The sequence below is a fragment of the Melanostigma gelatinosum genome, assembly GCF_949748355.1.
Source record: "Melanostigma gelatinosum genome assembly, chromosome: 7".
Classification (NCBI taxonomy): Eukaryota; Metazoa; Chordata; class Actinopteri; order Perciformes; family Zoarcidae; genus Melanostigma; species Melanostigma gelatinosum.
In genome coordinates, this window is record NC_136640.1 from 19,259,747 (window position 1) to 19,275,163 (window position 15,417).

At 45.5% G+C, this 15,417-nt stretch overlaps 1 protein-coding gene across 1 annotated transcript in view; it reads left to right on the forward strand.

Annotated features, from left to right (window-relative positions):
* The first annotated feature begins 330 nt into the window (after positions 1-330).
* The window catches only part of LOC306780319 (LHFPL tetraspan subfamily member 6 protein), a 39,563-nt gene continuing 24,476 nt past the window's right edge, over positions 331-15,417 (forward strand). Inside the window, exons 1-2 of the mRNA XM_079272646.1 lie at positions 331-623; positions 1,642-2,161. Coding sequence (XP_079128772.1) covers positions 1,777-2,161 — 385 coding nt within the window. The 5' untranslated portion in view covers positions 331-623; positions 1,642-1,776. The remainder of the gene's footprint in view (positions 624-1,641; positions 2,162-15,417) is intronic.

A 15,417-nucleotide genomic window follows, 5' to 3' on the forward strand; every position in this document is an offset into this window, starting at 1 on the left:
CAATTGAGGTTTACTCGAATCAGGATGGTTGTTTCCAAGTCTAGCAGTTTACGAGGCATCCATGAATGCATCAGGAACATGAGGAGAATGATAGTAGCGGTGAGTCCAGCCTCTGGGTGGGGATTTGTGTGATTGATGGTCGCCTCCCGAGAGTGTTTCATGGACTCGCCCCCTCCCTCCCTCTGCCTCTCCCTCTCTCTGCCTCCCTCTCTCTCTCTCTCTCTCTCTCTCTCTCTCTCTCTCTCTCTCTCTCTCTCTCTCTCTCTCTCTCTCTCTCTCTCTCTCTCTCTCTCTCTCGCGCTCTCTCCCTCTCTGAGCAGGAATGTGGAAACGGGGAGTTCAGTCAGTCAGCGCTGCACGTTTCTGCACCGCACGGGAGTGAATAATTGAACTCGGTTAAATATATTGATGAGGAGGAAGTGATTTGTGAACTGATTCTGCGGTCACTTTTTTTTTTGGAAGGTGGGAGGATTAACATTCTTCGGTCGAACGCATAATTCCCCTTCTCTTTTCCTCGACTGGAGAAAAGTTTGCTTTGAGACCCAACACAGCTGGAGTCAGCGGATGGGAATAACCTCTCAGTGGACACCGAGCGCACCTTTATTCCGGAGGTCTCCCAACATGTAAGCGGTCTTTTTCCCTTTTCTTTATTCTTGTTTTCATGATTTACATTCCGGCGGTGTGAGCACTGCGATAATACAGCGTGTCCCGCGAGGTCACCCCTCACGAAAAATCACTGCGATGTATGTTCCTGTAGTCGCTGCTTCTGCAGGGAGTGTTTCCTCAACTCCAGGTCCGGTTACTGTTGCACTTAATGGGTATTGCATATGTTATTATAGTCCCACAGTTGTTATAGTTTCGCTCTGATATGTGTATACTATCGTAGTAAAGTTTATTATATGAATGATATTGCTGTTCTGTAGGAGAGATAACGTTGTTTTGAAAATGAAACTAAATTCACAGTGTAGCCCCACCTGATAATGTTCCATTCATAGGCTACCTGTTGGGATGTACTGGTTGCTATTATGCGTATTCAGGGCTGCCTTAAAGGTGCGGAATTTTGTGAACTAACTGCATTCCTGTGTGATTATAAAGGAAACAGAGAATAACTGTTCATCTCATCTTATCATACTTGAGTTTGGTAATTGATTCAATTCAATACATTTTTTTATAGCCCAAAATCACAAATTACAAATTTGCCTCAGAGGGCTTTACAATATGTACACATTTGACATCCTCTTGTCCCGGAACCCTCACATCGGAACAGGAAAAACTCCCCCAAAAAAAACCCTTTAACGGGGAGAAAAGAGGAAGAAACCTTAGGGAGAGCAACAGAGGAGGATGGACAGAAGTGCAATATATGTCATGTGTGGATAACTGAATTACAACACATTCAATGTAATTACAACACATTCAATTGTGATGAATTGTGTTTCTGAATCGTATTGAAGATATTGAATAACTGTGCCTCTTATTAAACAAAGCCCCGTTTTGTTTAGTCTACTTATCTGCTTACTTCATCATTTAGGAAAAATCTTTGAAAAAAATAAAAAAAAGAATAAGATTATTCCAAAAGCCAACAACTTGTTCCCACAGATGACTTTTTTGTTTTGTCTTCTCTGTGTCTCTTCCTCCTGACAGGGACCGGGAGTCACTGAGAAGGTGAAGGCTGCTAGTGATAAATGCTCACCGCGAGGCTTCCCTACCACACTGCGACTGCTCATATAACTGCTGTTAGTTCAGTGTCTGTGTGAACCGCTCGCAGGCTTGTTTACCATGGCGTCTAGTCTCACATGCACAGGCGTTATCTGGGCCCTGCTGTCCCTGCTGTGCGCTGCCGCCTCCTGCGTCGGCTTCTTCATGCCCTACTGGCTGCTGGGGACACAGATGGACAAGCCGGTGTCCTTCGGCACGTTCCGCCGCTGCTCCTACCCGGTGAGGGACGAGGAGAGGCAGGCCACGGTGATGCTGGAGCAGTGCGGCCGCTACGCCTCCTTCCTCGGCATCCCCAGCCTGGAGTGGAGGATCTGCACGGTGGTGACGGGCGTGGGCTGCGGCCTCCTCCTGCTGGTGGCCCTCACAGCTCTCATGGGCTGCTGCATCTCCGACCTCATCTCACGTACGATCGGCCGCGTCGCCGGCGGCATTCAGTTTGTTGGAGGTGAGTTTATGTTTCTGTGTTTGTGTTCCCCCACCACTAGTGGGTGATTATCATCCGACTGTGGGTGTGCAGAGCCAAGGCTCTGGTTAGAATTACGTGGCGATATGGGGGCTATCAAGATCACATGTGTCGTGATGGCTTTGCTTTGCACTGAACGATTCTATGTAACTCCTAAGATGCTGACAGAGAACTGTGAGGGTTTTAATGGTTGTGATTAACTTCTCATCAAACGTGATTTGTTCAGGAACACAAGATCACATTCACGAGGGAACAAGGATGCATAGAAATCTTAATAACCGTGAACATTTCACCTCGGGCTCCCGTTTTCTTGGCCAACAAACCTGCGGTTAGCCCAGAGAAGCTGTCGTTTCCTCAGACACTTGGCTCCACAAGAAATGGAGCCCGGTTGAAGACATTGGGTCAGTTTACATTTCTTAACTCCTGACTGCAGTTTAAACATAGCACGCACGATTCTGCATTCCGAGTCAATATTTGAAAGAAATATAACACATTTACAAAGCGAATTGTTGATTTCACATCAAGTGTGTTGGTGCCAAAGATGTGTCTTTGGTCTCATTTAAGAAAGCATGGACTATTTTTACTTATGCTCTTATGTGCGGCAGATTTTGGCATCAATTCAGATCTTTCGTTTTTTTAGTTCGACTGATGAAATGATTGAAAACCGAGCCAACGTGCCCAAAATATGTCAGCTTGGGTTTTCTGTTCTGGTTTTGATCCTTTGGAGTTGAAAAGAAACCCACGCCCTTTCTCTTTCTCTCTGTACAAATGGAGTCCTGTCCACGCTGAAGCCATGGAAAATGCCTTTTTGTGTGTGTGTTTGATTGCAATAAGTGTATGCGGCTCCGCACGGCACCAGCTTTGTTGATGTGTTTTTGGCGTGTTCTCCCGGGGACGTGACGTCTGAGCGAAGGCAGCTGCGGTGCTCCGGCCCTCTCATTAACTCATAAAACGTTTGCTCGCATACTGTGGCTCACCACTCTGCTGTTTGCAATCCCCGTCACTTCAGCCGGGCTTTAAAAAAGTGATGTGACAGAAAAGCAGGTTGCCTGCAGATTTGACAGAGCTGCCAGGTTTTTTTTCCCCAGAAGGATAAATCTGCAGAGGGCCACCACAACGTGTTATGTCCTAGTTCTTAGCTGATTTGGAACGTCAGTATTAATGATGTATAATATGGAGGATGATGAAGGTGACGGCTGGTTGGCTAATTCAGAAATGTGCACTTTTATGTAAGGAAAGCTCCTTTTAAGCTCCAAGCAACCCCATACATAGAGTATTACAGCAAGATGCTATTTTTGGTTATAGGATAAAATTTTTTTTAAAAAGTCCCTGTCTGTCTTTCTTGCAGTTTCTCTCTTTTCGTTGACTAACAAATCCAGCACCGGCGTGAATTGAGATGGAGGGGAGAGCGAAGGAAGGCGGGGTCCAATAAAGGGGCACCGCTCGGTTCTTTCTTAACTTGAATTCTGGCGAGCCAAAGGGCAGAGATGTCTCAGAAGGGCTAATTGGAAGTGACACAATTGGGAAGCTCAGTGGGCCGCTCCGTGCATTGTCTTCCAACGCTCGCGAAGAGTGCACAAATGTCAGGGTGCATTGGGAGAGAGAAGAAGAAAAAGAAAGTCCTGATCATTGACCTGATCATTTATTTTTTATTTTATTTTATTTTATTTTATTCTGTGTATGTAATTTATTGACCCTGGGGTCACATTGTGGTTTTTTATGCTTTTAAATTTCTGCTGTTAAGCACTTTGTGATGTCATGTCTGTGAAAAGCGCTCTATAAATAAATTTAATTTCATTTCATTGAAACATTCTGCATTCACTTGTTATTAACCGGGAATCTCGCTGAGAAATGCCTGGGGGAGGGGGGGGGGGGCATACCGAAATGTGTGCCGAGAGATGTGATCAAATCTCAGCGATTAGCGGGAACAGTGACAGGAAGTAAACGAGGAGGAACAGTTGGCATTTTGCATTGGCCAGATGTAAAAGAGCCCCGTGGTTCACCGTGTGATGCCGGTGTCTTCCTCCTTTTGTGTTTCCTCTGCTCCTATTGTCGGCCACTAATGAAGAGTGTCTTACCAGAGAGGCCGGGGGCCTCTGGGCCGCCACGAGGAAAACATCCACTTTAATATCTTCCTGTAATTTATCTCAATCCCAGGGATTAGATTAGAGCAGAAAGGATTTATCAGCGCTTTACCTCACGAGCTGCAGCCCCGGACCTGAAAGAGTATACCTTTTAACAATAACTGTTATTGTTTCTCGTCGTTGTTGTTGTTGTTTACCTCTTGTAATGCTGCTTTCTCCCGGTTCACTTGTGGGCAAGTTGCTCCAGAGCTTGGTTAATTGCTTATGGCAAAGGCCCAAATGTCCTCTCCGGGCCAGAGCGCTTCGGTCTGAGTATGAGACTATGAGACGGTTCTGGCTCATAAATCAAAGGCCTGAGCACTCTGCACTGCTTACACTAAACAACCGCCTGTGCGGTAATTTCTTGTCTTAGTTATGCAGCGGTGCGAAATCCGAGCTGCTGTGGCACAGACGGGAGGTTCAGACTTTAAAAGATTTTTGACTTGGATTTGGTTGTTAGGGATTTTGATCCACCCCCTGCAGAGCCTCGCCTTGTCTTTCGGGTTCCTCATGCACAGCGGGAGGGAAAGCTGTTTAACGTTTGTTTTCCACGGGCTCGATACAAGACCTCAGTGTACCTTTTTAAGTACTTTTTATCTCCCCTCGGCACAATAAGCTGCCTTTGATTTATTCTTTGGTGTCTTTTTCGCTGTTTATTTCCTCTCTTTCCTCTCTGCGCCTGACAGGTGATTTTGTTTTGACATTCTTTGCTATTTGATCGCCTCCCGATGACTGACACTTTGACAGGCTCCGGGAGTGGACGACGGGTCTGCTCCATCCCCAATTAACTATAAGGGATAGTGATGGGAGCGTGGGGGAGCTTTTTGTAATACTGAGTTGCTATTTTCACTTATTAGCACAATAATAATACACAATAATAACACAATAATATTTCTGGAAACAAACTTAAAATGTGACTTTCTGAAATGACGGCGGTGCAGTTGGAGTTGGGGGAAGAACACCGTGCCGAAAAAAGGAGACAGTCACGGCTGGATGCCAGATTTCTAAAAGAGAGTGCTTTAAATTGCTGTCTGTGCTAGAGCCAGAGCTAAATTCAAAGGCACGTTAAAATAGCAATTTCTTCACTGTGCACTGATCTGATGTCATTATATACCATTTTTTATGGAGGGCTCTGAAGTTTTGGTGATGTCCAGTTGGTGGCACAAATTGCAAATTTGGACCCAGTTTCTACACCCGGTGCCATTTTCAAGCCAATCAATCAAATACAACTGCTGTGATCCCCGAAACCGAGTTTCCAAAGGTTGATTTGCAGCATGTGAAGTCCAAATAACAACACAAGTCACATTAGGAGAGGCAGTGATAAAGCATTGTTCCAAAATATGATTTAAATCTCTAAGAGATATTTCCTTGACCCGCGGAGAATGTCAAATGGACTGAGATCACTTGAGCTCTTGATAAAAATGTCAGGAGATATAGCTGCGCAAGGCTGCAGGAGAAATGCTATATTTGTTTTTATTGAGAAGGTGCTGAACCGCCGCGTCCTTCAAATTGAAGGCGAAAATAACAGGACAAACAATATGATGCATTATGGGCTGCAGTTGGCCTCTTTCGGGCAGTTTGTTGGGGCAGTTTGTATGGTGCAGGTCAGAGGACTTCTGCAGTTTCAGAGGAGGTGCAGACCTACTGCATACGGTTTCTGTCCCGAAGGGATGTGGAGAAAAAAAGAAGAAGTTTATAACGAGCCCAACACAGCATATCACTGCCATACTGCCATAAGGTTTTGGCATTCTCAGCAGGGAATCCATACAGTCTAATTTTGTCTGTCATTGTTGGGAGAAGTGCCGAGAACTCTTTACAGTTTTAGCAGGAATTTCCAATGCTCCGGGATGGGCTAAAAGCATGTTTTATTGATTAGAGACATTTAATGACTATTCCATTCAATATTACCCCTGGGTTCTGACAGTCCTTTGATGAAATGAGATGAGAAAAATGTGGGTTTTCTTCCCCATGCATCTCTGCTTTGTGACGTCCCAACGTAAGGTCTTTCAGAGGGAGATGACAAACTCGCAATTTATTTGACATGCGTTTATGCCTCGAACCGCTTTACATTTAAAGACATGGAAATAAATTACAGATGGGCTGCTATTTTGGCTTTATTTTGGCTATGTTGCCGAGGGCTATTTGGCACAGGAGCGTGTTGTCCTGTTCGAGAGCCATACCAACACAGCCGGGAGCTTTGTCCTTGTGTCGGCTTTGTGAGCTCTTGCCAGCTGGATCCCGCCCAGTCCCAGAATGTGTGCTTCCACTCCCCTCTCACTATCAGCACTCATTTTCGAGAGGTACAACCAAATGAAATCCGCATCCGCACGAGGAAGGCTTCGGGATGAAGAGCTCATGTGTCCCGGGGGGGGAATATTCTGTCTGGGGCAGCGTCTCTTGTCAGTCATGTCGGATCGCGAGACATTTCCGCAGCGATGGATAAATATTCCCCGACACGCCTTTTTATCCTTTTACTCCCCAAAACCTATCTGTATTCCTTCCTCCTCAAAGGCCTGCCAGTTTGATGTGACGATGATGGACTACACTGTCTCATCTGCCATGTAGGCATTGCATAAAGCTAATGAGATAGCACTGGCCCATATGTTTGAGACCCTTTTCACTACGGACACGAGTCTTGTGTCATGTTTTTGTTTTTTTTTGGAACGCTATCTTGCTCTTCATCGCTCGCGTTTCCGGCCACTGATGGTTATAAAGTGGACGTCTCTTCCTCCGGGTTGATTGATCACCTACAGTGCAGACCCCTTTTGCAACACTGTAATGAGCTCATTGAGCCTGGCAGCTATTTTCTGCTCAACATACAGTTCCTTAAACCCCCACCAACATCACCACAAGGGTGTTTGGAGTCAGAGCGGTGAAACGAAGCCTCTGCACCGCAGGCAGTGTATTCTCTCGAACACCCTCTATCTCACCCCCCGCCCCCCCCTGTCCTTTTTCTAGCCTTTCGGGTTACAGTATTATTTCCAATGCTCTCACTCTTTAACTTTCTATTCCAGCCATGTTTCACTTTTCACCTAATTCTGTTGTCTGTCCACCCCTCTGTGTCCTTCCTCCCTCCTTCGCCATCTCCTTCCCTCACTCTCCTCCTCCTTGCAGTGGGTGTGTCTGTCATGAAGAAAAAGAAAATAAATGGATTGGGCCAGTACCCAGTGACCCAAAGAGTGGACCTGGGATCAGCCACAAAGACAGAAAAAAGAAAGAGTGAGACGGAAACAGAGAGAACCAGGGCGGAAAGCCCAGCATCAACAGGGATTTAGTTTTGTCAAACAGGAAGTCTGGGCAACCAAAGGACAGACAGAAGGGTTATTTCAGTCTGTTCCTCTGTTAAGTCATTGTTTTCACTGCCATAGTAGCAGGCGTGCTGCATATCGGGTTGTTTTTGTCACTCGGAACAAAACTGTTCCAGAAAACGTGTCTGGTGTGTCTGCATTCGTGCCCGGCATTAATTTAAAAAACACGCCAGTTGTGGGGAATAAATTAATTTGGGAAATCAATTTGATAGTGCTAATTGGTGGTTTATAAATGATTGCCAAGCAACAATGTCAAACATTTGCTGGTTCCAGGCCAGCAAACCAAATGTGAGGATTGTCTTTGTTCCATTTATCAATGTAACTAAAAAAATATTTTTCGGTTTGTGGATGTTGGTTCGACAAAATCAGCTCAAAGAGTTAGCCGTGCTAGCGGCTGAATGCTAACACCAGCATGCCTACACGATCACAATGACTTTGCCAGGATGCTAGCTGTTTAGCAGGTATCAAGGTAACCACGTTCACCATCTTAGTTTGGTTCAGCGTGCTAGCGTGCTAACATTTGACTGACATATTTATTGGAACTCAGGAAGCTAATTCACTTCCTTGTGAAGAGTTTGTTTGTTTCCTCGGGAGATTACCCGCGATGTTCTTCTCTGCTCTAGCAGACAGGGCGAAGCAGTCAGAAAAGTAATTGCTAACACATATCACGTCTTTGCCGCTGACACCTAAAACAGTGAATACGTGTGAATCACAGCTCAGGCAGATGCTTAACAGATGGTGGAGGCTCCGCTCCTCTGTATCACTGGTGGCACGCTTTGTGGAGGCCATGTTTGGTGTCAGTGCCCTAGCCTGTACCTGCAGTGAGCAACACTTGAGTCACAGGTAGGGATACAAGAATAAACCTCTTTCATGTAGCCTGAGCCATCTTAGTCCTTGTTTCTGTGGCAGATAACTAAACCCCCACTGTGTGAACAGAAACACGAAGAGAGAAAAAGAGAAAGAAAAAAAGCAGAAAAACAGTTTTCCTTAACTTCCCCACATGTTATGTCTCATTGGAGATGAAGAAGATGGAAAGCCCACATTTGACCTGTTAGACATCTCTGAGGGAGTCAGAGGCCATGAGTCTGCTGAATAAATGAATAAGTATGGATTGGATGGATTGGGCCTGAGTCCTGCGGGATAAAGTAGTTTGCTCAGTATGCATCCCCTGTTTTACAGTCTCAGAGGCACCGTGCCTTTAACACTACAGTTAATTATACCCTGTTCCTCCTAGTGAGGGGGAATACTGGGTCAATACTCCTTTTGTGCTGCCTTCTCGTAGGTCAAACAGCGGGCCAGCAAAGAAATAGAATATGGGCTGGATTTGCGAATACAAATGGCAGCGTATAATAGCCGAGATAAAGTCTATTTTTGGCAAAAGGATCCACAGTAATTGCCTGTCTTTAGTTTCTTTACCCTCAAACCAAAGATATATTATATTTTACACTTCCCTGTCCCAACGAGCCATTGCGAAATACCCTCTTAAGAACGAGGAACTTTTTCGCCACTTTGACTGACAGGTCAGAGGAGGGGGGGGGGTGTCCGTCACCAGTGGCCCTCAGTCTGTTGATCACTTGGTGGCGGCGGTTGCATGTGTGAAAGGGACATGTGCTCTTGTAAAGTGTGAAGTTGTTGCTTCCTGTCTCCATTAGTGTTTCTTTTCTTTGAGAGTGCTGGTAGTTTAGCCTGCATGCGGCCGAGTTTATTAATGTCCCGTGTGGCGAGGCCAGGGGCCTGCCTTCACTGTCTGCCTTAAGTAATGCTGGGAATTTAGGGTAAATATATTCTGGTGACCCCCCCACCCCCCTTCCCCTCCACCAAAACTCCCCCATCCTCACAGCCAGTTTAATTTGAGGCTTTTAATGAGTGCATTTGCATGTGTTGCACAAGAGAAAGTGTTAGAGTTGAATAAATTCCGCAGCTTTCCTCTTGTTGTCGTTGCAGCAGCGGGCTACAATCTATATTTAGCTTGTGATCGTGCTAACAGAGGCAAGGATTTGTCCATTATGAATTCATCCCATATAAATTAGAGGTGCCAAGGCCCTTGAGAGAATGAGCGTTTGTGTGTTTTAGTGATCAATACAAATAAGAATTCCTGTGAAGGAACGGTCTCTGCATTCTGGCTTTTTTGATGCCTTGCAGAAACACACCATCAAAGGCACCTTGGTGTAGTAATAAGCAAAATGTCACTCCCGTCATTATCATAAAATGACAAACACGTAGTTGTGCCGCATGGAATTATGTCTCAGGAAAAGAAAAGAAAAAAGTGCATGGCTCAGTTTTTATCAGGCTGACTCAAGCTGAACAATAATCTCCATTTTGTGGCCCAGGCCTCTGCTTGTGGAGACTAGGGAGGGTTTAGAGTTTGAGTGGAAGGCGACACAGTGTGATTCCAGTTCTGTTTTGCTTCCCAGACTCTCACTCCAGCTGGTCAGCTGCAGTTGGGTGGGCTCTCCCCCTTATAGGATCTGGTTTCCACAGCGGCAGGGGGTGCAGACCCGAAGCAGAGAGCGGGAGGGAGGGAGGATCAACATTTGGAGAAATCCAAGAGTCTTGTAGCTGTCAGGGTTTTGTTGCTTAAGATAAACAAGTTAAGCAACAAGTTGCCTTTAGATTCAAGAATACAACACACCGCCACCATTCTGCTGATTGGAGTTTAGCTCAAAAAGCACATTTTTAAATTTGTACCCCATCTAGCCAGCAGACAAAGGTTGTGAAAGTGCTCTGGAATAAGAGGCCCCCGAGATGAAACGCCCGTAAGACAGACTGGCTGGATGTATTTTGAGCCGCTCCGTCCAAAATGCAGCCCTGTGAAAGCATAACACAGGGTCTCTGGAATGCTCCAAGAGAGCTCCATCGCAGAGAGAGCCCGAGGAGGCTATAAACAGGAGAGCAGACGTGCTCTACCCATATTTGTATGTGTTTGGGTAGATCAGCAAGAGCTGAGGGCCTTATATAGGGTTGTTGTGGAAAAACAGCTTGGTGGAAGAGCTGCGCAGACCTGTCTGAGGTTTGGGAAGCGATTGTTAAACGCCATCCAGAGACAATTGTTAGACATGGAATAATGTCGGAGTTCAAACCTGAGGAACGTGTTCTGACAAGTTGTGTCAGTTACAAATAGCTGTTTGGTAGGTGGTGATAATGATATCAGCAGCGATTCTAACACCGTGCCCAGGGACAACGGTTGAAAATTAGCTTTTTTAGCTAACACTGTCACATTTACAGTCATGTTTTTATTAATGTGTGCTGTCGATTAATGTGAACTGTCCCTGTACAAATAAAATCTTAATAATAATACCTTATCTCTTTCCTCCCCTGCCGCTTCCATGCCCTTTATTACCGTGAGTCACATTATTCTCTTTCCTGTTTTCACTCAAGTCTTGCTTGACTCATGTGTGTGTTTCCTTTGCTTGAACAGAAACAAAATGACACAGAACACTGAAATGAAAAGCTGCAAAGTTACGCTGCTTTCCAAAAGGGGAGCACGGGAACAAAGGTACTCTTTGATCCAGCCCGGTGTGGTTCTCCCAGGCCTGACGAGCCAACTACACCCGGTCCCTGGCCCACGGGCTCGCCGGGGGTCACCATGGCAACGGCGACCTGGCTCTAGTTACCGTCTCATCGGCGTACGACCGAAACTTTTCACGGGAGTGATTGAGAGTCACACTGTGACCGAACCCCCGGGTTTTTTAATCACATATTCCAGCTATTGCTCGAGCTGGCTCACAAGCTGCTCTCTCTCTCTCCAGCGGGAGAATCAAAATGATTAAATGTGACTTATTCTCTGGCTTTATCTCACCAACATATTGAAAACAACAATCATCAGTGTGTAGCTCCAAGATAATACAAACACTCCACCACCGCCATCATTTGTATGCTTTGTCTCATTTAAAATACATCGTCGTCAGAAAGAGTAATCTAACTCCATTCAGAAGCGAAAATGGGATCAAATTATTATTATTTTCTGGCAACGGTTGTGCGGTTCTAGTATCCAACATCTGAAAGAAGTATTGATTTTTTTCTTGTGAAACATATTCACCTCAATTTTTGTCTCTACAACCAAGTGCTGTAGCATGTAAGTGCCATTGCATGGGGAAATTGGAAGAGAACCTCAATGTTTGTTAACAGACACAACTAAAGACAAAAGGTGTCACCTGTTCGGGTGAAGCAGAGGGGAGGATTTGTAATTACAGAGTGATTCTACGTAGAGCCACGCCCTTGGGAGCGTACTGCTCCGCTGCCAGTGATATCACTCACATCTACTCATCTCCAGCACCGCCAGCTAAGACTTGATCATTAGTGAATGTGTCGCTATCGTGCCCGTCCTGATCGCGCTACTCTAATGCCGGGCCTTTGTTGGCATTCCCCTCAGGGCAACTCCCTTTCCTGCTTCCCGCTGCCTCCCGTCTCTCTGCTAGACCACGTATAGAGGCAGGAAACGCTAAAGATACGGCTCGCATTAGAAAATTGTCAGGGGTGGCTGCTCGAATGGAAGTTGGCTCTTTCACAAGGCACGTATTCATGTGATCATTTCAGACAAATAGGAGGAGATTCAGCTGATCGCTTGTCATAACAACGTAATTTCAGAGGCCGTCTAGAAGTCAGTGTTATTTTTCCCAGCATTGCTGGATCTCTGCGAGATCCGCCGGATCAGGAAGTGAAGTCCTTCAAAAGCTGTTCTGCTCAACATGTTCCAGCCTGACCGTGATGGGCTTCGCCATCTGACATTTGAAGATAACCACAGAGTAAGTGGTTGGCCGGAGTGTGCATTTTTTATTTTGTTTTTTTCCAAACGGGAAGCACTCAGCCTCACTCGTGACGGATGCCGAATGGGTCGTCTTGTGCAAAGAGGGAGATAATAGAAGCGGAGAAGTCAGGCACTCACGGCCTGCTGATAAAACAGCAGCCACACAGCAGAGTGGACAAAGAGCAGCTTGTATTATTTTGATCGCCTCCATGATATCTGATTTTTGATTTCATGTCACGTCCAACGTCTTTCTGTTGACCCGCCCAGAAATGAAATGTTACCCAATGTCTTGCGTTTTTTCCGCCTCGGTAACTGCATCAGCTCTCTGGAGTGAGGTGGCAGACGTGGCTATTATAGAGGGAGGCGACTTTGACATCCGTCATCCAGTGGTTGCACTGCCCATCACCCATGAACAGCAGTGACATCAAGGTCAGTCTGTAAGCCATCTGGTAAAACGACCCAGGCTGCATGCACAAAATGTCAATAAAAGCAGAGACACAGAGACCCCGCAGTACCCTTCTCAGCATCTTCCCCTCCAGCCAGTGTCCGGAGCTCTGAGATCATTTGGCTTCCACTTCCATCAACAATGCAGTTGAAGATGAGTTATCCATTCTTTTTTTTGCCTGTCAAAAGAGATGAGAAACAGCTGAAAAGCATGTGGCCCTTGTTGGCTGTAGATCCGTGCTGGAAATGTCATCTGGGATACGAGCAGGATTTTATTATGTATCTTGGCGAATGCATCCCGTGTGATCAACTTTTTGGATCAGACTGTGAAGCAAGAGCTGCACCGTCTTATGGAGATTCAAGTGGCTGCTCTGCAGTCTGCTCTGCTGGAGAGACTGGTTTATCTGTCTACTCTACAATGCAGTTTGATTATAGGGCTCCACTGACCCGACTGTTTCAGTCGAGATACCGATAGCCATGCCTGGGCTATCGATACCAGTGTCTCTCTAAAGTCTAAAGTGTAAGACAACATCAGGCGTGGCTTAAACATTGCTTCCTTAAATTTGTAAAATAAAATGAACTGTTATTCATCGTTGAAATAATAAGTCATACAACAGTAACTTGGTAAAAAAAAAAGCTCCAAAAGTGTCAACCTTTTTATACAGGAATTACATTTCCAGTATATAATGGATAGTATATAAAGTTAAACATAGAAGTGAATTGAGTAGATCAGCCCGTTGTCATAGATTTCTGATCCAGCTATTTGAGTCAGTATTGGTCCAATATCCGATATTGGTATTGGCACATCCTTATCGACTAGTTGATGTAATCGATTTGTTAAACTGAGTTTTACACACACATAAGCACCACTTTAAATCTTGTGTTAATTAGCAAAGTGCTCATAAGATCCTCAGAAATAAATCATTCAGCGTGAAAAGGTTTCTCTCTAAAGCTGCCAGCAGTCATTTAACTGTAAAGCATCAATATAACTATATTATTAAAATATGTTATAACGAGACAGGAAAAAAAGAAGAGACAAACAGTCCGAATAAAAATGTCACAGTTTTCAAATGAAATTTCAGAAGACTGCTCCCCCAACGGTTTGGAGCTTTTATGTGGCGGTGAATCTCACAGTCTCTGCCCGTTTTTCCGGCTCGCAACCCAAAGGAAAGGGCATGCTGAAGCAAAAATGGCAAATATATGGTTGCTGGTCAATCCACAGCTTTGCTCTCCATCCTCCAGAGACACTTAGAGTGAAAGACTTGAGAGGAGCCGAGCACTGTCTTTTCCTTAACAGTTGTCGGCCGAATACTGGCAACTGGCGCGTGGAGATTTCCCCGGCGACATCCATTCAGTTTGAGAAGAGAGCATTTATACCACACGTACGCCACTCCAAACTTCAAACAAAAAAGGCTCTGGTGTTTTACAATTACTTCCAGCGTAGTCACTATGAGATCGTTTTCCCTGCTGTACCGTGTGATGGAGGGATAGCAGCCCAAAGTAAAAACCTACATGGGTTGATAAGAAAAAAACCAGATTCACAAATGTGATGAAGTAACTGATTGGTTCTTAAATACTTCTTTGGGCAAGAGTTTGTGATTTCCTTGATGGAAAAGAAAGAGTTTTCCTTCTGAAATCGCGTCAGAAGCTCCACTGAGTTTTCACAAACATCCTCTTTCTTGGAAGGCAACTGAACAAAAACAACATTTCAAAGGCAGACAGCTCCCATCATCTGGGATTTAAAGGTGTGATGTCGTTGAGCCAAAGTATTCAAACAGTCATCCTTCCCGTCAGGAAGACACCTGCCCTAAGAGCCACGGTGATCTGTAATAATCATGATCAAAGCTCGAGATCTGTCAGCTGGGAGCCCGGCAGCGTCCTAGCTCTAGGAGGCTTTGTTGTTCTGAGCGCGCTCTTCTACCTTTTGACGAGCCCCGCAGGCAGTTACACAGGAGGCGGCTGGTAGGACAGTGCAGGGTGGAGACTCCAGCAGGCACCAGGCCCGGGGCTTGTGACAGGGGCGTGTGCAGGACTTATTGATCTGTGAAAAGAGATATACATCCTCTCCGTAGCTACCGACTGACCACTACTTGGCACTTGATGATGAATGGCTTTCGGCTGCGTGCTCTGGATGTGTTTCTCCTAACCCTTTTTCTTTTTTTTAATCTTCTTTCTTCACATGCAGCACTTTGATCTTCTCTCAGATTTTGTCTTCTGCCTTAAACCCCCCCCCCCCCAAATGATCGATTCCACGTCGCACGTCGAGCAATTAAGGACCCCCCCCCTTCCTCACACTCCAGCTAAACATACCATCCTCCTCCATCTCACCGCTTTGTGGTAATTACTCCGCTGTTAGACCTTGAGCTTGAGAAGTAACACCTAACCAAGGGCAACGTGTCGCGTGCAGAGCAGGACTGTGATTCATTGGCATGTATATGGCTGGCTATATATCTTCAGGAAGCAGTAATGGGTGGGGGTGGTGGGGTGAACATGGGGGTGGGGAAATAGGCTGTTGTCGCTTGAGTGGCTGCTAATGTGGTTTGGCCAGTGATAATATGAAACAATTGGAAGGACGATCTGTTATTATTATGTTCCCGGGGGCCTAAACAGTACACA